Here is a 22855-nt window from a genome sequence, read left to right as displayed (position 1 = left end):
TCCCGTTGCAACATTCGCCTTCTTAATCATTTCTTTATGCTTTAAAAACGTAGAAATGGTCGACTTCGCCATTCCGTATTCTACCGCTAAATCGGACACTCGTACACCATTCTCATATTTCGCTATAATTTCCTTCTTCAACTCGATCGTTGTTCGCACTGTTTTCCTCTTCTCCTTCCCCTTAACACTCATTACTTTCTTGGGACTCATTATGAAAGCTAAAAAAGCAATTAAAAGCACTGAAAATCACTAAATCACAACGAATGCTGATCGCGCGTTGTCTGAGTGACGCTCTCGAGAGAACTGATGCTTCCCGAACAAGCGAGAGTGGCCGAGATGGCGCGATCATCACAAAGCCCATGCGGTCGTCACGTGTTCGGCTGGTCGAGTACCGAATTTTTGGTCGAGCACCGCAGCAAAAATTTCTCGAAAATTTTGGTCGAACTCCGAATTGTTCGAGTATAGAGTCGTTCGACTACCGAGGTATCACTGTAGTTGATTAGGCATTGATTATATTTGTATTATGAAAAAATGTAGGGATCCATTTGGAATTTTGTCACAGTAAAGTTTCCCCATGAAAATTTGTAGTTCTGAACAAGCATCTATTTAATAGATATAAAACTTCTGAAGGGTATCTCTTAATTTTTCAATATTTAACTTATCCGGTGATTATATAGCTGCAACTCTGTTGCCCGACAGACAACTCTACGGTAAAAACTCGCCAGCGATCGCTACACAGGTTGCGGGTGTGCCCAACAGCGCCATCTGTCGTCCAGATACCCAGTACTCAGTGTAAACAAAGACTCAATTTTCTCTCTGTCGAGCTATCGACAAGACGTACTTACTCGCTGTTACTAAACTGGAGTTTTTTCACAACTAATTGGTGAAGTACTTTATTCTAGTTTTGAGCTTTCGCTATGCAGGTGTTTTATCTTCATCTTAAATCTTGAACTCGTTTTGGATAGATTAAATTATGGTGACAAAGAGAGTATGGACTTTCTTTCACTTTTAAATGGCCGACCCTTCCTTAGACGGAAGTGTGTTTAGGCTTTTAGTAATTATATCACGTTATAGATTTTCCTCTATATATTTTATATCTCTCCGCCTTTATTAGGCCTCTTCGATTAACTTTCCATTTATTATAAACATATAAAAATAATTTTAATGTTTTGTTTATATAGACCTTTCCTGAGAGTAGGCGGTCCTAACTTGGAAACAGAAGTTAATCAACGTTGAGCCCTTTATATCGTAATTAGCTTTTAAAGAGCTAAGGATTTAAAACTTTTTAAATGTAATATTTTATGAAAGAATTTCTTTGATAGTCTTCGTACTGTTTTCAAAGATGAACTAACGTTTAGTTTATTTATGCTACGCAGTTGTTGACGTTCAGGACGTTCAACATGCGCTCTATCGTTACGATAGAGAGAGAGTGTATCACGGTTTCACTTTGCAGTAAGAGTAAATCGATTCTGACGTTTTGTTCATTCTTTCTTAGCTTAAATGTTTTAAATTCTATTTTAAAGGAACTTTTTAATTGAAAAACCTTTGTTTTTTCCTTTAGTCAAATAACATGTTTTTTTGACGAAATATAATTGGGCTCTTCTCTTAGGCGAAATCAAGAGAGAAAGAGAGAGAGAGATAGAGACGGAGGGAGAGAGAGGAGAGAAAACGTTCCGTTCAAGCGGGTAACGTTGTTCTCGAGTTACTCTCGTCCCTAGTCGCTGTACGGGGAGGAAGGATAAAACGTTTAGTTTTTTATTCTTGTCCCCAGGCTATGTGCGGTGAGAGATTGAAAACGTAGTTATATGAACTAGTGTTTAGTCTCTTTCCCAGCCACTGATTTTTTTTTTTTATCTTAAAATATGTTTTCTGTTTTTTGCTGGTATTAATGAGCTTGCATTATACGACTGATTTCGCAATTACTACCTTTTAATGAAGGGTAGAATTGCGTGTTTCAGGTAGAAATCAGTAAAGTTTCGATTTCAGTGAAATAAGTGCAAAACAGAAAATCGAAGTGATAAAGTGATATGCGCAAAGTGTTACAGTGTTGCGTCCGAGGGTTCGTCTGTTCGTGCCTGTCGTTCACCTAGTCCGGGACCTCTTACATGCTCCCAAGCCCAGGGGAGAAGTAATGTCAAACGACTTATGGGTTCGAGAGGCCTTGACCAACGAACAGACGTTTTCCCTCTATGGTATCGGGTGTATCTTACCAAGATCTCCCCTACCATAAGACGAGAGAGACGTTGTTTCTCCTCGTCATCCGAAGGCTTTTCGCATAAGAAACCTGTCACAAGGTTTCGAAGCCCTTAAGCGAAAGTCAGTCCTTTCAGGACAGGTCCAGCGTCCTGGTTACAACCATTAGGACGGCTCTGACCCTATGCAGTCATCGGATAACTGCTCGCCGCCTAACAAAAGCGTAACACAGACTCCGAGAGTCTTTTTTTTGTAGGCAAAGTGTTGCGGTCACAGACGTTACCCTCGTCTCTTACCACAACCATTTCCGTTGATCCTTAATGGGTTGTATGGAAAGACATGCAGTATATGCTTGCCTCCCTTATGGAAGACTATTCTGCCGATTAGTCCGTTGAGTCTAGCCGTTTATCTCATCGATATCCTGGCTTTCAGCCAACCTAACGTTCCTTTGTGCTTACTGTTGACGTTGGCGTAGCTTAGTCACGTCAGTCAGGTTGTTTAGAACCACACTCGATGCGGTCTCGTGTGGTTTTTCAGCCGCATTTGGACGTTAGGCCACTTGCTGATGCTCCTGTTGACGTTCAAGACGTTCACTAACAATCGGAGTTGACTTGTTTTGACGCTGTGCGTCAACCTCCGCATTCTAGAGTTGTTTTGACTGCTCAGTCTAGGCAGTCAAAGCAGTCTCGAGTGGACGCTGTGCGTCCTCACGCACCTGTTGTGGTTGACAGTTCAGTTGTTGACAGTTCACAGACTGTCAAGCAGTTACATGACGTTGCGTTCTGGTCCGCTACTAATGCACCAGTGAGGGTGGACTCTGCTTGTAAAGCATTGCCACCACGGTAGGTCTCTCCCTTGCTTGAGACTCAGCTTTTATCGGACAAGGTTCCTGTAGATGAGGAAGTTGCTGTTTTCCCTACTACTGATATTCCCTTGAGGACTCTGTCAGATGGAGTGGAGCCTAAAGCTGCTTAGCCTCCTATGGACTTTAATTAAATCATGATGATTTTTTTTAAGGATCTTTGTCCGGATCTTTTTGTAACTGCTGCTCCTCGTTCGCCTAAACGTCAGAGCTTACACTAGGCCTAGCTACTTCGAAGCCGTTGTTTTTAAGCTAGTGCTCTCTCGCTCTCCTAGAGAGCTTTACGTTGGCTAGGCGACTGGTTTTTCACCAGGAGGAGTTTGGGGGATACAGCCTTTGCTTTCCCTTCTTTTAAACTGGTTTATAGAGCGAGAGTCTATGACACGAGAGAAGTTCTCGGCTTGGGAGTTCATGCCTCTGCCCAGATAGACTTCTCAATTCTTGTAGACTCTCCCTGGCGCCTGGCCAGGAGACGCTCCAAGTTGTTTACAGGTCAACTTCACAGCTGTTTTCGAGCCTTTGAAGTTTTGCTGTACAATTATGTCACGCATAACAAGGCTTTCAGGGATGGTAAACGGTACCGCCTCAGTCGCTAACCCCGTCTGTTGCCACACCTGTTCCCGTAGACCCTAAATGGGCTTTGCTGCAAGACATGCAGTCCAAGCTTGCGTCCTTGATAGAGGACTTTAATGCGGAGAAGGTTGCTACCGAACCTTCTGGCCAACAACCTTCCAACCGGTCGGTTGTGCGCCCTGTTGACGCTGAGGTAACCTACTCGCGTCTGCCAGTTGAGGTGGTTCCTCCACCGATGCGACCCAGTGTGGGTTGCCAGCCGCATGTTGACGTTAAGCGACGCTCGGAGGTGGTTGTTGACGTTCAGGACGTTCAACAACCAGCAGAGGTGACTTGTTTTGACGCAGTGCGTCAACCTCAGCAACCCGGTAGGGTGTTGACTGCACAACCCAGACGGTCTAGACAGTCTCGGGTTGACGCTGTGCTTCCTCGCGCACCCATGGTTGTTGACAGTTCACAGACTGTGCAGCAGTTCCATGATATTGCGTCCGGCTCCGTCACGCATCCACCAGTGCGACCGGACTCAGCGAGCCAGACGTTGCCCACTCCGTTGCCGTTTCCTCATCAGTCTTCGGATGAGGAACCCTCTGATGAGGACGTTGCTGAACAACAAGACGATCAGCCCCCAGAATAGATCAAGCCCTGCTAATCCATCCAGAAGATGCTGAAGAAGGAACGCTGCTCAGTCAGGCTGTGGATGAGTCTGGTAGGGACGCTGTCATCCGTGGAACAATTTGTGTCACTAGGAAGACTACACCTCCGTCCTCTTCAATACCATCTAGCTTTTCACTGGAAAAAGGACAAGACGCTAGAAGCGGTCTCGATCCCGGTTTCCGAAAAGATAGTCTTGTCTGACTTGGTGGAAGGACAATATCAACCTAAGAGAGGGTCTTCCCCTGGCTGTTCAGACTCCCAACCACGTTCTCTTCTCGGACGCATCGGACGTGGGCTGGGGCGCGACACTAGACGGTCGGGAATGCTCAGGACTGTGGAACTCGAGTCGGAGGAGCATGCATATCAACTGCAAGGAGCTGTTGGCAGTACATCTGGCCTTGAAAAGCTTCAAGTCTCTCCTTCGAGGCAAAGTGGTGGAAGTTAACTCGAACATCACCACGGCCTTGGCGTACATCTCCAAACAAGGAGGTACCCACTCACTGACGTTGTACGAGATCACAAGGGACCTGCTCATCTGGTCAAAAGGTCAAGACATCTCCCTAGTAACGAGGTTCATCCAAGGCGACTTGAACGTCATAGCAGATTGTCTCAGTCGGAAAGGGCAAGTAATTCCAACCGAATGGACCCTCCACAAGGATGTGTGCAAGAGACTTTGGGCCACTTGGGGTAAACCATCCATAGATCTCTTTGCAACCTCGCTGACCAAGAGGCTTCCAATCTATTGCTCTCCAGTCCCGGACCCAGCAGCAATACATATAGATGCTTTCCTCCTAGATTGGTCACATCTGGATCTCTACGCATTCCCACCGTTCAAGATTGTCAACAAGGTACTGCAGAAGTTCGCCTCTCACGAAGGGACAAGGTTGACGTTAGTTGCTTCCCTCTGGCCCGCGAGAGAATGGTTCACCGAGATACTTCGATGGTTAGTAGACGTTCCCAGTAGTCTTCCTCTAAGGGTAGACCTTCTACGTCAGCCACACGTAAAGAAGGTACTCCAAAGCCTCCACGCTCTTCGTCTGACTGCCTTCAGACTATCGAAAGACTCTCGAGAGCTAGAGACTTTTCGAAGGAAGCAGCCAGTGCGATTGCTAGAGCAAGGAGAGCTTCTTCCATTAGAGTCTACCAATCGAAGTGGGAAGTCTTCCGAGACTGGTGCAAGTCAGTTTCTGTATCCTCGACCAGTACCTCTGTAGCTCAAATAGCTGTTTTTCTCTTATACCTGAGAAAAGGACAATCCCTTTCAGCTCCCACTATCAAGGGCTACAGAAGCATGTTGGCATCGGTCTTCCGGCATAGAGGCTTAGATCTTTCCAAACATAAAGATCTGCAAGACCTCCTTAAGTCTTTTGAGACCACCAAGGAGCGTCGTTTGGCTACCCCTGGATGGAATTTAGACGTGGTACTAAGATTCTTCACATCAGACAGGTTGGAGCCGTTACAATCAGCCTCCCTGAAAGATCTCACTCTTAAGACTCTTTTCCTGGTATGCTTAGCCTCGGCTAAAAGAGTCAGTGAGATTCATGCCTTCAGCAAGAACATAGGATTTTCGTCAGAAAAAGCCACTTGTTCGCTACAACTTGGTTTTCTAGCCAAAAAATGAGCTGCCTTCTCGGCCTTGGCCTAAATCTTTCGATATCCCCAGCTTATCGGAGATCGTAGGCAATGAACTAGAAAGAGTCTTATGCCCTGTTAGAGCTCTAAGTTCTATTTAAAGCGTACTAAACCTTTACAAGGCCAATCTGAAGCTTATGGTGTTCAGTTAAGAAACCATCCTTGCCTTTTGTCAAAGAATGCTTGGTCAGACTTTATCAGATTGTTAATACGAGAAGCTCATTCACATCTGAGTGAGGAAGACCGAACTTTGCTTAAGGTGAAGACACACGAAGTTAGATCTGTAACAACTTCCGTGGCCTTTAAGCAAAATATATCTCTGCAAAGTATAATGGACGCAACCTATTGGAGAAGCAAGTCAGTGTTCGCGTCATTTTACTTGAAAGATGTCCAGTCTCTTTACAAGAACTGCTACACACTGGGACCATTCGTAGCAGCGAATGCAGTAGTGGGTGAGGGCTCAACCACTACAATTCCCTAATTCCATACCCTTTTAATCTTTCTCTTGAAATGTTTTTATTGTTGTTTTTTGGGTTGTCCGGAAGGCTAAGAAGCCTTTCGCATCCTGGTTGATTTGGCGGGTGGTCAAAGTCATTTCTTGAGAGCGCCTAGATTAGGGGTTTTGATGAGGTCCTGTTGTATGGGTTGCAACCCTTGATACTTCAGATCCTAGGGGTCGATCAGCATCCTAAGAGGATCGCGAGGCTCCGTAAGGAAGACGTACTTAAAAGGCAGAGAAATTGTTCAAGTCGACTTCTTACCAGGTACCTATTTATTTTGTTTTTGTTATTTTGATAACTTCTAAAATTAAATAAAAACTCTTAGCTCATAAAAGTGTAAACATATATTGCTGGTCTCTACCCACCCCCCTGGGTGTGAATCAGCTATATAATCACCGGCTAAGTTAAATATTGAAAAATGTTATATTGATAATAAAATAAATTTTTGAATATACTTACCCGGTGATTATAAATTAAAGGACCCTCCCTTCCTCCCCAATAGAGACGCAGTGGGACGAGGAGAAAATTGAGTTTGTTTACACTGAGTACTGGGTATCTGGACGACAGATGGCGCTGTTGGGCACACCCGCAACCTGTGTAGCGATCGCTGGCGAGTTTTTACCGTAGAGTTGTCTGTCGGGCAACAGAGTTGCAGCTATATAATCACCGGGTAAGTATATTCAAAAATTTATTTTATTATCAAAATAACATTTTTCACCTTTGCAATTTTTTTTATTTATATAAACAGCCAAGTGACTTGAGGATCCAGTGCTTTGGCTGAACTCATAACTTTATATTGTATATCCATGCTGTTTAGGAAAGAAAAACTATCCCAAAGAATACATTAGTTTATTACATTTTATTTGAAATGTGGTATGATCCAAAGGTTAAAATTAAAGATTTTCTTTTTCAGAGATATAAAACCTGACAATTTACTCCTAGACGCAAGAGGACACATAAAACTTTCCGATTTTGGCCTATGTACGGGTTTGAAAAAATCTCACCGGACAGAATTTTATAAAGATCTCAGCCAAGCCAAACCTTCAGATTTCAGTGAGTGCAGTCAAGAATATTTGTTTATGAATTTACTAGTGTAACCATCACTGTACGCCAGAATTTGATATTCTCTCAATTGATCATAAACTGCAGGGAAAGCAGTTTTAGCTTAGAAGAAGAGAAACATTCTACTTATTGGTAATGAAAAGTGTTGCAAGATTAAGGTTAAAACTTTACTAGTACTGCATTAGAAGTGTCAATTGTGATTGAGAAAGACTGTTGCTTTAGAAATTCTTTTACCATAAGTATTAGCAGTAGGATGATTGAATTTGAATGCTCAAACTCGTGTTTAAAAGAAATAGGTTGTCCATTTACAAAACTTAATGAAAGTAGTAGTTACAAAACTGTTAATGAAAGTAGTAGTATAGTTCTAACTGTTAATGAAAGTAGTAGTATAGTTCTAACTGGTACTTCACGGTCCTTTATCAACATATTTGTCAATCTATGCTGCTTTAGTTTCTTGAAATCTAAAAATCATATTTAGATAAAAAAAAATTGGTTTCTTTTTGAAACACTTATTTTTGTATGCATGCAGACTATATTATTTGATATTTTTTTCATTCAGAAATTTGAGATTGAACTACAGTAATTAAATGTTAGGAAGATACCATGTAGGGGTTTCATAACATAATTTATTGCATTAATAAGAGGACTTTTAAGAACTTTAATTTTAGATTTGGATAATTTCTTTAATTTTAGCTTTGGATAATTTGTGTAACAGCCCTCTCCCATTTATTTGGAATGTTTTATTCCTATACAAGATTTGGCATTCATTTTTTCTCAGGCAATTTTTTTTTTTTTTTTTTTTTAATTGATGTAATAACTGTGATCTTGTTTTGGAAATTTATTTCTTTAAAAATCCATATCTAAGATTTTCTTGTGCTTTCGTGTATGTTTGTCTGAAATCCAAGCGCATCATATTTTTTACTTTCGGTTTTTTAGGGGTTATACTTTACACAAACTTTTACATGTCTTAAATAGGTGTAAAATTTTTTAAATAATATTTTCATGACCAATCAGTCATGTATTTTGTTCACAAAGTAAAGTCGTTTACCCTGGTAATTGAAAATACATTTTGTTCAGTTTATTAATAGCTTTATCAGTTATCAGGAATGTAAACTTCTCACTCTGTTCATAATGTTTTGGCTCTTTTCTTTGCTGAAAATAATTAAGTAGGCATCTGGTAATTATTTTTATTGTAGAGGTTTGTGATGCATGAGATTTCTTGTTATAAAGTAGATATTTAATACTTTTTTAAATTCTACTATATTAGGAAATATTTTTTTTTAAACATTTATTTAGAAATAGTAATTAAATTTTCTTTATAATTATAATCTCCATCCCCGGTGTTAATGGTACAAAGACTTGTGCAGTATTACAGTGAAGTGAAGTTGGAGATTTTTCAAGAGAGGATCGATGTGATTTACATATTTATCCATCAAAAAGTAATTTTTACTAGTTAGTAGATGAGCCACTGTAAAGTAACAGCTAATACATTTGTGATTATTACTTGTGAAGAATGAGAACCTTATAGCGGTGAATGTTTCTCCTCATACACACTCACACTATATTATGTTTATTACCGATTGTGATACTTAATCCTATTGAAGGTAACGTACAACACTGTCCTGTGTTCGTTAATGGTGCAGTATTCAAAGGTTGACGTAATCATTGTCTAGGGTCCAGACATGATTTTATGGGTCTTGAATATTTTGTTGGCTAATTTATTTTGTGCAATTGCACTATCAAACATATGTACTGGTTTGCCTAGTCTTGTTTTTCTCTATAGCAGTTATCTCTGATACTGTACTGTATTTATTTCATAAGTATGACTATTACTATAATTAACATCTTGAAATAACAAAACTGGCTAAAACAGATGTAAGTTTAATGGTTAAAAATATGTAAGGCGCCTTTGCAAAAGACACCTGGGACATGAAGAAAAGAATATTTTACATACTGTATTTACTTAATAACACACACATATTGATATGTGTGCAGTCTACTTTTACCAGCATCATATCACAAAATTCAGTAACGGATAGTAGCGTAGCCTAGCCTTTAGGATTGTTGATGCACCAATTGAATTTGTTGATTTTCAGCTCTGAGACTGGGGACCTTAAAATACTGTATACAGACTAATACTTTTAGGATATTGTTAATATTATTATTGATGTGCAATCCATTTTTCATGAAATTTTAACTTCAAAACTTTGAAGTTTTGTAAAAAAAAAAAAAAAAAAAAAAAAAGAAAAAAAAAAAAACGTAATGAGGGGACTACATTAATTTTTGTGGGTTGCTCACTCAGAAATGGTGATAATCAGCTAGGTTTTTTTTCTTGCTCTTTACATTATATCCAAACGAGAAGAAAAATTTTTATAGGGCATATCCTTAGTTTGTACAATTTCAAACTTTTCTTGAGAAAAGTGGTTAATGTTAGTTAATTACATTCATTGATCTCAAACCTTACCAAACAAATGCTAATATTTGAAAATTTTTTTATTAAGAAATTCTCTTGAACGTTCAGATATAGTACATATATAATTTCTAAAAGGTTACTGTATATTTTTTTTTTTTTTTTTGAAGGACTGGACTACACTTTTTTTATTACCACTTTTAGGTTAGAAGAAAATCTATATTTAATGCATTTAAGGGGACTGTAAAGTTTCTTTATCTTTGAAAAAGGCTTTGGATATTGTATGGTGTAAACTTGACTTGGTAACAAGACTCCAAGTAGAGAAATAAATGAAACTTGGTGTTATGGATTGTCTTCCATATATTCATGGTAATGAATCTCTAGTTATTACCCAAGTCCCTCTTGACATTTTGTCTCGTATTATTTCCTTTAAATGGAAATAGTGTACAGTACCGCATACTGTACTATATTCTCTTCACAGTCCATATGATAAATTATTTCATTTACTGTTTTTTATTTTAATTTTTGTAGTCTAAAAATTAGAGGGAAGAATGAATGTCTTGAGAATTTGAGATGCTTCATTGCAAATTTCAAGTAAATAATTTAAAATACTTTTCTATAAAATTGAACATTAAAAGTGCTTAGATCATGAAAATTTTAAAAAATAAAAAATCATTTAAAGGGTTTAAAAAGGTAAAGAAAACTGCTGATAAGATTATGGGGCAACCTTGCTTACCCCTATACAAAAATTAAAAAAAAAAAAAAAAAAAAAACACTAATAGAAGAATATTATGAGGATGGAGATAAATGGCTAATATTAGTTGATTTGCCTGTGGTTCACTTAGATTATTGTGGATGGTAGTTGATCTTGTAACGCCTTTTCAAGTGTGTATTTGCATGTTATTTGTTTTGTTCTTTTTCCAATATATATTTGATAGGATGGTGTTAAGCACTGCAGCATTCTGCATTATGTAAAGTGGTAATGTAAATTGTACCTTGATTTTATAATTTTAATTTTGTTTTAATTTAATTTTCCTTTTCTTTTTTTTCACTCCCATCCCTGCCAACTCTAACTTTTGTGTTCACTCCTATACTCCCATGTGTGTTTGTTTTTACACAAAATATTCATTGTGCTTCTTTTAATATTTCCTTCCTCATTGATCTTGCATTGAATGTTTTTGTACTTGCTTAATGGTCTTGCTGCATTAATTCTCTTTGATGTCCCTGTTCTTCAAATGTAAACACTTTCGCATTAAATGCTCACGACTATTCATGGAATGATTACTAATTGCCTCTGCATGAAATTTAATGCGTTCTCCTTCCCTTCATGGTTAAATGCTAAATTGTTCAATCGTTTACCTATTTATATAATGGTATGATTGACAAATACCTTTTGCATCCTACATCCTCTTATCCTCATAACCCATCCATCTTTCCATATCCTACCTCTCCTATATAGCGACCTACTCGAATGTTCCAGCAACAAATCCCATGGATTCAAAACGAAGGGCAGAAAGTTGGAAGAAAAATAGGAGAGCTTTGGCATATTCAACTGTGGGAACACCAGACTACATTGCCCCAGAAGTATTCATGCAAACGGGTTATGGACCTAGCTGTGATTGGTGGAGCCTCGGAGTTATTATGTATGAAATGCTTATAGGTATGGAAATTTTTTTTTAAAGTTATTTCAATATCAGTCATGGGTTTACTTGCCTCTTGAAATTATGATTTTCTGTTTCCTTGTACTATATCAAGCAATGCTATGCTCTTATAGTCGTCAATATTTACAATACATTAAAAAAATCTTGCAAATTATTATGTAAGAGTAATCAATCAATTTTATAAATTGCCAGGGATTGTGAAAAGTTGGAATAATAAATTTCAACAAGTTATATTGATAAGTACTGTATTAATGGACCCAGTTGTGGTATTAATATTTAAAGACTGTTCTTTTCAAACCTATTTGTTGTCTTATCATGCAGTATTGATTCAATATATAATTGTAGTAAATTTTATAATAAGAGCACTCAATATTGCTACAAATTGACAATAATTTATAGTTAGTTTATATAAACTAAGTACAATAGAATGAAAATTAAGCTATCATTCAAAGATTACCATTTTCTTTAAAGATATGGTTCAGTGATAAGGAGTTGAGTAATTACACAGTAAATATTGTCTTGAAGCCATATCTGGAAGGCTGAACAATATTTAATAATCATTAATAGAAACAATTTGATGGCTTTGGTAGCTTTGTCAACACTGATGAATGTTGAAGAATATTAAGTGTCTTTTAAATCTTAATGTCTCGTACAGTCTATTTTTATCTTTTATTAGTATATCTGGATATAGTTATTTTGGTTAAAGGCATTTTAAATCACTTGAATAACCACATTATTACAGGAATATAATTTTTTTCATAACAGATATTGTCTAGCTGCTAAAAAAATCAAATAGTTTTTTAACAAGACTATTTTCAGGAGAGTGTTTGAGTATATTTTTTTATTTTTGATAGAAAAAGAGTTTTGCTGTTCTCTTCACTATGTAGTTTATAAGTTGTTAGATCTGGTTTTGCATAAAAATTATCTTGTTAGTGGGAGTGAATTTTTCATATGTAGCCTTTGCGTAATAAATTTTTATTCTATAATGAGGTAGGATAATGAGACCACTGAATGACTTTGTACTTAATGAGGAGATAGTAAGAAGTTTGAAACGGTTGGTTGAAAATAAATCTGATGAAATGGATAAAAACGAAGGAAGTTGTGGTAACAGCTCTGCATATAATGCTGCCCCAAGTCTGTCTTAAAAGGCATCCTTTGACAGGACCCTTTGTGGCTAAGCCCTAAAGGATACAGAATAGCACTTCATAGAAATCTCACAAACATTTTAAATTATGTATTACTTCTTTCTAATTCTTCTTTTGTCCCTTCCAAGTTTGTGTTTTAGTAAGTTTTTGGCCAGGTGTTATTGAAATCTTAGTTGTCAAGAGATACACAGTTTAGAAAATATATTTCTGCAATCATGTTTAGTTACATGCAAAGCTGTTAAATGGTTTGAATGGTATTCTTAGTTTAAACTAAATTTTATGATATATTGAAAAGTTATTAAAATTTCTAGAGACCAGTTTCAATAACATTCTATGAGGAGTTTTGTTGAATTTTATGATCAATTGAAGAGCTATTTGAGCTTTTTAAGGCAATAAATTTTCTAAAAGAATTGTGAAATTAATGTTCTTAATTTCATTCCACAGGTTATCCTCCATTTTGTAGTGAAAATCCTCAAGAAACCTACCGTAAAGTAATGAGTTGGAGAGAAACCCTAGTATTTCCACCAGAGGTTCCAATTTCAGAACAAGCACGCGAAACCATTATGAGGTTGTGTTGTGAAAGTGACAGGAGAGCAGGATCTCATCAGGGAATAGATGACCTAAAGAGTATGAAGTTCTTCCAGGTAAGTGAGAGCATAATTAAGACTTTTTGCCTTAAGTGTGATGAGGAATTTTTAATTACAAACTAATATTTCATTTTAATATACTAAAAATTAAATAAAGACAAGGGTTTCTTTACATTATACAGTATGCTGAATTATTCTTTGGTCTTACCACCTGCAGAACTAATGATCCAAATTCCATACATACATCTTAGTGATGTAAAGTTTATTAATTGTACAGTACTAATTAATTTAGAAGTACTCTATACAGTATTATATATAATACTCGCATCAACACTACAGAATTCATTTTGTTCCATCAAGAGTAATTTATTCTGAATTATATATTAAATAAGATTGGGTTTCATAGATTAATTTTTCATGTAAGTTTCAGGTAAAAAATTAAGTTTGAACTTTTAAATTTGATTATGTATTTTTTACTATTTTTCTTTTCTTTTTTCCCTTTGCTATCTTCTTTTCTTTGCCCATAGGGTTTGATATTGCCTTGCAGGTACTGTAAATCTTTAATTTTTCAGCACGTTGACTGGGAACACACAAGGGAACGCCCCTCAGCTATTCCTGTAGAGGTAAAATCTATTGATGATACCAGTAACTTTGATGAATTCCCAGAAGTGGATATAAAATTACGTAAGTCTTCATCTATTGGTTTTGATTTTGAAATTTACAGTATTATGTGATCCAAAGTACTGTACTGAATTTTTAGACTAGACTAGAACAGGAAAAATCTAAAATAACAGAATATAACAAAGAAATATTGCCTTCCTGCCATAGGTCCTAAGTATCAACGTGCAAACTTGGAATAATCATAATTCATTAATGCTTTTAAAGCATTTGCGAGATCCAGAGGAGAAAATATTGAGAGAAATCCAAAAAATACCTCTCCATTGAATTTTGTATATTGTTATCCATAGAGGGTTGGGCATGAATGTAAAGAGTTCTATATGAGAAAGTCCATTGAATTTTGTATATTGTTATCCATAGAGGGTTGGGCATGAATGTAAAGAGAGTTCTATATGAGAAAGTGATTGTACCAACAGTGATGTATGGATCGGAGTTGTGGGGAATGAAAGTGATGGAGAGACAGAAATTGAATGTGTTTGAGATGAAGTGTCTAAGGAGTATGGCTGGTGTATCTCGAGTAGATAGGGTTAGGAACTAAGTGGTGAGGGTGAGAACGGGTGTAAGAAATGAGTTAGCAGCTAGAGTGGATATGAATGTGTTGAGGTGGTTTGGCCATGTTGAGAGAATGGAAAATGGCTGTCTGCTAAAGAAGGTGATGAATGCAAGAGTTGATGGGAGAAGTACAAGAGGAAGGCCGAGGTTTGGGGGTGGATGGATGGAGTGAAGAAAGCTCTGGGTGATAGGAGGATAGATGTGAGAGAGGCAAGAGAGCGTGCTAGAAATAGGAATGAATGGCGAGCGATTGTGACGCAGTTCCGGTAGGCCCTGCTGCTTCCTCCAGTGCCTTAGATGACTGCGGAGGTAGCAGCATTAGGGGATTCAGCATTATGAAGCTTCATCTGTGGTGGATAACGGAGGAGGGTGGGCTGTGGCACCCTAGCAGTACCAGCTGAACTCGGTTGAGTCCCTTGTCAGGCTGGGAGGAACGTAGACAGTAGAGGTCCCCTTTTTGTTTTGTTTCATTTGTTGATGTCGGCTACCCCGCAAAATTGGGGGAAGTGCCTTGGTATATGTATGTATGTATGTTTTCCATAGAGTATGTATATTATTACATATGGATTCTCAGTTGAACAGCTTTCTTTTTAAAAATTCAAATACTGTATAATCTACATAGCTATGGATATTACCGTATTCCAATACTCACCGGATATTCATTATGTTTTTCTCATGAAGCTTGTTTAATGTAGTCTCTACCATAAACTAAAAAGAATTTCCATTTTCCTTCCTTGTAATAACCCAACCCTTCTAGTGGAGTACTGTATTGCTTTATGGTGGTGCAGGACAAATAGTTCCTGTGCATGGGTATGTTGTAGTTCTTGTATTTAAGGCCACTTCCTGTACAGATAGTCGTCGAATTACGACAGAGATAGGGACCGAGAGACTCGTCTCAAGTCGATTTTGGCTTGTCTAACTTAAAAAGTGATATTTCCATAGATTTCTTATGGTGCGTCATGATTTGGCAATCGTCTATGTCCTATTTTGTCAATATTTTATTACTGTATATATCATTTCATTTTCTTTTTCCATAGGATATCATATGCTCTATTAAAGCATTTGTGTATTCTTTTTCAATTTCAGAAACATTGTAACAGTCAAGAATTACTTAATATTTTGTTTATCTTTGGTTATGACTAGCTGATGTGAAGGTCCCGCTACCGTATCGAAAGATTGCCCACATATGAATGGCGTATTTTTTATTTAATTTCTTAATTTATTCGAAATATCTAAATGAATGTTACATCAGCACCAATATGTTACAGGATATCACAGTTTTCATACAGTTCGTTTGTAGCCATTATTTGTCATCGTTCGAATACGTTCTTGCTCTTTCTCTGTGTGGGCACATACTGATAGTTCATTTTTAAAGTTTCATTCAGTATTTAATTTTTTATTAATTATTAAGCCTTCATATTTCATTAGATAATAATGTGTTTAATTGTGGTTTATTAGAGAATGTTTATTTTCTATTTTTCAATTTCTTGAGCATTTCAATGATCAACAATTACTTTCGATTTACATTAGCTGATCTCAAGTCACGCTATCATATTGCGATTATGCGCACATACAGTATGAATAACACAGGAGTTGTATATAATTTTCTTAACTTATTTAAATTCTCTTCATAATGAATATTACATCTGTACCAATAGTGTATCAGTTTCCATAGTTAGTTTGTAGAACTATTTATGGTATTAGTTATCATATGAATACGTTTCTCTGTGTGTGTGTGTGTAAAAAGATCAAGGACTACTCGGTGTTTTTTTATGAAGATCTAAAAACATCTGCTAAAATGCCTGATATTAACAAATCTAACTGCTTTCTGGTTACGGCTAAGTTTTCCTTTGCCTTACACATACACCGAATAGTCTGACCTATTCTTTACACACTCCTCTTTCCTCATACACCTGACAACACGAAGATATTTAAAAATTCTTCATTCAAGTGGTTAACTACTGTACAGTACTGTTTTACACACTCCTCTTTCCTCATACACCTGACAACACGAAGATATTTAAAAATTCTTCATTCAAGTGGTTAACTACTGTACAGTACTGTTATTCTTCAGTAGCTTCTTTCCTCTGGTAGGCCTTCTAAGGGGAGGACACTCCAAAATCAAGTCATTGTTCTCTTATTTTTGGTAATGCCATAACCTTGGTACCATGGTCTACCATTGTCATGGGTTAGAGTTCTCTTGCTTGAAGGTGCACTAGGGTTGTTTCCTTTCGTCACTGGGCTATTTCCCAAGTTGGAACCCCTGGGCTTATGGCATCCTGCTTTTCCAAGTAGGGTTGTAACTTAAAAAGTAATAATAATAATACTGTAATAGTATTGTTCAAACACAAAAGTTGGCATACATAAAATCTGTCTTCAATGGCTGAAATTGAAAGTGTAGTGTTCACATGATTATTTCAATTTTGTTTGGCTTTTGCTTGCAGCCCCCCTACATCTCTTGACACTCTTATCAGCATCACCTAACATTACCTTACAAACTTTTTGGTAGTGAGCTTTCATAAAGTTGTGACTTCAGTTAACAACATAAAATACAGTATCTCCACAATGTCCTCCAAGCTGGTCAAGAAAGAAAGAAAAGAGATAACTTTAGAGCTGAAAAAAAGAAATTGAGTAGCACAATCAAGGTACACGTATGGGTATCCTGGCAAAAATGTTTAGTTGTAGAATGGCTATAATTTGCACGATCCCGAAGAAAAAAGAAATGGAAGCGGTTGATGCTGCAAAAGGGGTACTTCCTATGATGAAACAATAGAGAACTTGCTTCCCATGTGGATTGGTGAGGAGTAGTTAGCAGGAGGTACAATAACTGAAAACCTGTTTTGTAAAAAGGCAAAATTTCTCTATGCTGACCTTTTATAAAATGAGCATGATCAAGAAAAAGAAATTCAAAGTGAGCCGTGTGTGGTTTATAAATTTAAAGAACTGGCATCCATATTGTTATCCGACATGGTGAGGCTGCGGCTCTGATATCAAAATAGCAGAGGCATTAGTGTGTGAATTTTAAAGGTTTATGGATTCCTAGGCTGTTTTGGAAGATGATGCCTTGATAGAGCTTTATTTACTGAAGAAGGCAATTTCCAATCACAAGGCCATTAAGGTCTTAACCCTGCTGTTCTATGCTAATGCCAGCTGTAATTGCAAAAGCAAACCACTCCGTGTGTATCTCTAGGAGACTCCACAAACCTATAGAACAACAAGGTAAGAAGCAAGTTAATAGCATGAAGAGGTGAAATAAGGCTTGGTGAAATTAATTTTGTCAAATGGTGGAAAAAGGTATCTTGAGTAAATGGAAATATCTCCTTTCTTTATTGCCCCCAAAGCCTTTAAGGGTATTTTCCTGGAACAAGAATTGCAAACTTTTGAAAGAGAACCAGAACTGGTTTTCAATCATTCCAAGCTTTGTGAGCAAGAGACCTTTGAAGAAAGGTTTAAAAAAGTCCATCACAAAAGTGTTACCAACATTTTTACAATCTCGAGATTAAAAAATTAAATCCTTTGTTGCATTATTCTTGTTAACTTTGGTTCATTGGACAAGTGAAGACTTGTGATAAAGAAATCTGGGAACTTTCTTGGACTATAATCAGCAACCACAGATCAGGACAAATCTTCCGGCATCCCTGCCTGATAAAATGGAGAAAAAATTTCTTTGGTTCTATTTATACTACATTGCTGGTTCTTATTAGGGAATCCTTTCATATGGATCTTGATTTTAACCTTTTCTCTTGCCAAAGGGAATTGTCATGTGTTCACTTCCCATTTTTAACTTCACCTTTCCTTCAACTATGAAAAGAAATTAAATTAGAAAGTTTTAACAATGTGTGTACTCTTTAGTTTTTAAATAATGTACTTCACTTTGAATTAGTCGGTAAACAGTACCTGACGTCAAAAGATGTACTAGAGACCATGCAAGTGTAATTCTGAAATTAATAATGGACTTACGTTAGACAGAACTGTAATGAAAATATGAATTTGTTAACTTTGACACAAGTATATTCTATAATGTATAATTATAAGGTATACAATGGACAAAAAACTGATGAGTAATATATGACCATGTGCTGTACTCGTCTGTACGATATGAGTGATTTTAACTTTATATGATTTATATTTGTGAATAACATATCTGGGATGTCATAGGGCATATTTTGACGTCGTCAAAAGATTTCAAATTTTTTTTCAAGGTATTGGGAATAATAAATTCCTTGCCGATGGGTTCAAGGGCATGGAACATTGTAATTCAGAACTAGTTTGTCACTGACCTGTTTTATAGGATAGAAGGCTTTTAACACCAGACATGAACTTGAATTAGTTTTAATCTGGGGTAACAATTTATATGTTTTATCCAAAACAAAATACTGTATCCATATGTCCAACTTGTAATTTCCCCCATGAAATTTTCCAGTGTATGTGAGGTCCTCTGCTGCTTTGTTTTTATAGCTTTTATAAATTATTTTGGTACTAAACATATTTAATCTATTTATTTTTAATTTTTTGCAGCTGCATCCCCACCAGTTAAAGAAGGAGAGGCTGGATACAAAGACTGGGTCTTTATAAACTATACTTACAAGCGGTTTGAAGGTCTTACTCAGAGAGGCCTTGTACGGCCTAGTAAGCAGAAGTAGACCTTGCCAGACTTTGATGATAATCACTATTTCAGAAAGTGACATGTAAGATAAAAAAAGATGTTTAAAAGGTTTGTGACTGGGAACTTGAAAATCCTAGAGCTTGTGATATAATGGTGAAATGTGATCCATAGTTTCCACTGAACTTTTTACAATGGCTCTTAGGATTTGCTAAGTGCGACGACAACAGAGCTTTTGTGGTAAATATTTTAGACCTGATAAAGGTGTGCTGGATGCTTTACCGTAGGAGTGTTGTGCAAGTGTATTGCTGAAATTGTCAATACATGTCATAATTTATCTTAATCCATCAAGAGCACTAGTGTAGACATGTGAAGCAGCCTATAATCAATCTTTTTGTTAATAGTACTTTCTTAACAGAGCTTGTGTAATTCTGTACATCAAGCTAAAGCAGAAGTATTACTATTCTCTTCTTTTAAACATTTTCACACTTCAAGAAGGCTGTAGCGATATTTCGCACTATGTGGGAAGTAGCGAGGTCTTGTATATTTTATTAATATAATTAGTATTTCCAAATGGGACCCAGTGAAAATATATTTTTTTTTTCATGATTAGACTTGTTTCTAAATGAAACGTTTGTGTTATGGATCTTATCATTATGGTTTTATTGTGATTTTAAGCCTTACAGCTGAAGACAGACTGTGATAGAATATTGGCAAAACAGTGATAGGTCTTTTAAAGTATACATTTATACTTACAGAAAATTGTTCCTTTTTTTACTTTCATTTTATCATGGACAATACAGTTTATGTATGTTTGGTTTAGCACTGGTTTTGTGCTTGAATTACACACACGTACTTTTGAGATTGGGAAAACAAATTACATAGTGCATGTGTGAATTGGCTAAATGATGGAGAACTAATCCTCTGAACTATGTGATGTTGCCTTCAGGTGTAGCATTTTAGCATTGTCATGCATTATTTAGCCATTCCTTTTCATTTGAAGTCTTTATCATATCATCTCATATTGTGGTATTTATTTATCCATACTGAATCATTGTTATTCAAATGAGAGGAGTGGCTCTTCATAAATTAAGTACAATAAATTACTACTGTACAGTACTTGGCAATTTATCTTTTATGTGCTAGATGCTGTAATACTGCCTCTTGGTTTTTGAAAGGTTGTGAACAGTTTTCTTAATTTTTTTTCTCAGATGTTTCGTAAAACATTTGTTAACACATTGTTAGTTTATTTCAACATAGCATCAGACTCAAGTTTAAATTTTTTGCTTTACCAATAGTTATACTTGCATAATACAAATTCCAAGGTCAAGAAATTGCGAAAAATTCTGTAAAGTTTCCAGTAAGTTTTTTCAATTTTAGTTCCAAATTTTAGGTTTGGCCACCTCTGTAATTTTTCCATAGACTGTTCCAAGCACACATAAGTGAAGTACAAGTGCGTTGTCAAGTTTTAATAATATCCTTACAGAGTTTTTCATTTGGGTAATCTGTACTTAGGCTATGATCTGTTATGCATTCTGCAGATGTATAATTCGTCAGCCTTGTTATAATGTGATTTTTATATAAGTTACACTTTCTCATGCTGTACCTAAGCATGCTCTGTTAACTTGATTTTACGAGCACTAAGATGATAGTATCAGAGATAACTTGAACTTTTAGTTTCACTAACTTTGTTAGTTAACCTCATGATATATCTATTTATTTTAATGGACTGTAAATATTTTTTTCCTGTTACGGATTATCTGTCGTAGAATGATAAATGTGTTTACATGTTAATGAATAAATTTGTAATTCAGTGTAAATGTTTTTAGGAGTTTGCAGTTTTAAGGAAGGTTTTGCTTTTATGTTTATGTACTACTTTTGTATATACTATATATATATATATGCTGCATAAGCATATACCTACTAATTTACTAAACTCATTCTGAGGAATATTTTCTCAGATTTTGAACCTTTTAGATTTGATATTTTAGTTTCTTAAAATTTGATTTTTGTTTTTGGAAAATTATTCAGTAGTGAAACGATTTTAAGTAGGCAGCATTATAAAGCTTAGAAGAAAATTTTTGAAAAAACAGTTTCTCCAGAACTCTTGTACAGATAACTGTACCATGTAGGTGTGTGTTCTTTCTGCAATAGTATGTGGTATAAAATCCTTCATATGCATAATAGTCAGTATTCAAGTCTAAAATTTAAACAGAATATGGTATTGCTGTTATATCTGTTTTATCGGAGGTAATTAAAAAAAAAAATTTTGTAGTAGTGGATACAGTTTACTAGAGTTCTTCAAAGCTTAGATTTTTTATTTATTTAAAGTGGTAATCACCACTTACTTGGCAATCACTAAACCAATGCGTTAGCCTGTAGATGCAGACAAGTTTGAGGTGTATTTATATATAAATTTACCTGAAAATTTGAGTCTTAAATTTTACACTTACACTGTTTTGCTGCAGGTTCTAATGTCTAAATATACATTCCTCATCACTTGTAAGTAAAGGTCTTAAATAGATAGATGCCATATTGTATTGGCATTGTAAAGTAAAAAATTTCTCAGTTTTTAAATCTCTTATCTATATAGCTCTCCTGAGAGTGTGAAAGTACCGTCCGTGGGACATGTATTAAAATAAAGGGGTAAAACAGTTACATTGTTGGAGGAGTTTAGTTCCCCTCACATGATCAAAGCATTATCAGCCCGTTTCCTTATGCTTTATCACTGGTCACGGACAGGTTTGTCATTGTTTTTTCTTTTTTTAGAAATTTGTTCAGTCACCTTTTGTATTTAGATTGGTAGAATAAAATAAACTAGATGTTCTATATCTCTGGCTCTTAATTTTTGATTGAACTCTTGAGTTGTGAGAGGTATGTTATCAGGAAAAATTTTGGAATTTTTTCCTTGCACAACTAAGTTGTAGAGGCATTTATAATGCTCTATAAAATTGATTTTGTTATAGTATCTAAGAAATTTTGTGGATTAAAAGTGCCCATTGCGACTGTTGAACCCCATAGGATCAAAAGAGTCCTTTTCATTGTTTCAAGAACAGTGCAGAAAGGTTCTTAACTGAGGGTTTCCAAGGGAGATCTCGTGTAAATATAAACAGCAGTAGCTCCTTTAACTAGTCACCAATAAAGAATAATATAACATGACTGTTTTTATTCCATTACTAAATTACTTTTTTTACCGTATAATCTCATTCGTTAAGAGCATAAGGCATTGAAATTATAGTTCACGATTGATACCTGGGGCACGCTATGAAAATGGTAATACAGTACTACTTTAATATTATCAGGCTTGGAAAGTATGATGCAAGATAGAATGCAAATTTGTTCCTACACAAATACTGTACAAACCATCATTCTTTACTACAGGAGAAGGATAACTGCGAAGCTGGAATACGGCAGTTAAAACTTTTAACGAGGCGTAAACGACAGACAAGTACAGTAAGATCTCTCGATACAGAAATCATGCCCGGGCACAGCAAGACTGTTCCGGCTCTTCAACTTGATGGCCATGAAGGCTGAGAACCCCTGCTCGCACTCCCACGTCGAGGGGAAAATCAGTCGCTGGGGAACTGTGACGGGCTAGAGTCGGGTACGAGGAGGCCATGCTCACCCAGAAGTTTAAAGGAGAGCATTCTTTGTGCTTCATCTTTGCTGTCTCGTCAGCCTGGATATCTAAGAGTTTCTCTTGTTCCCCGAAAGTGTTCGCGTACCACCTGGAAGGCCCTCGC

General features: G+C 36.4%; 1 protein-coding gene across 6 annotated transcripts in view; it reads left to right on the top strand.

The window, feature by feature from the left end:
* trc (Serine/threonine-protein kinase tricornered) overlaps nucleotides 1–22266 on the top strand; it is a 154301-nt gene extending 132035 nt beyond the window's left edge. For 5 of the 6 annotated variants that reach the window (XM_068375488.1, XM_068375486.1, XM_068375490.1 and 2 more), the window contains 5 exons: nucleotides 7328–7467; nucleotides 11346–11546; nucleotides 13137–13336; nucleotides 13852–13963; nucleotides 19028–22266. In XM_068375488.1, coding sequence (XP_068231589.1) covers nucleotides 7328–7467; nucleotides 11346–11546; nucleotides 13137–13336; nucleotides 13852–13963; nucleotides 19028–19152 — 778 coding nt within the window. In that variant the 3' untranslated portion in view covers nucleotides 19153–22266. The remainder of the gene's footprint in view (nucleotides 1–7327; nucleotides 7468–11345; nucleotides 11547–13136; nucleotides 13337–13851; nucleotides 13964–19027) is intronic. The other variant, XM_068375485.1, reaches the window with a different exon arrangement.
* Nucleotides 22267–22855: the final 589 nt, after the last annotated feature.

The sequence above is a fragment of the Palaemon carinicauda genome, chromosome 6 (genome assembly GCF_036898095.1).
Source record: "Palaemon carinicauda isolate YSFRI2023 chromosome 6, ASM3689809v2, whole genome shotgun sequence".
Taxonomy (NCBI): Eukaryota; Metazoa; Arthropoda; class Malacostraca; order Decapoda; family Palaemonidae; genus Palaemon; species Palaemon carinicauda.
The sequence above is the reverse complement of the archived record's forward strand: the minus strand, read 5'-3'. Positions and strand labels throughout refer to the sequence as shown.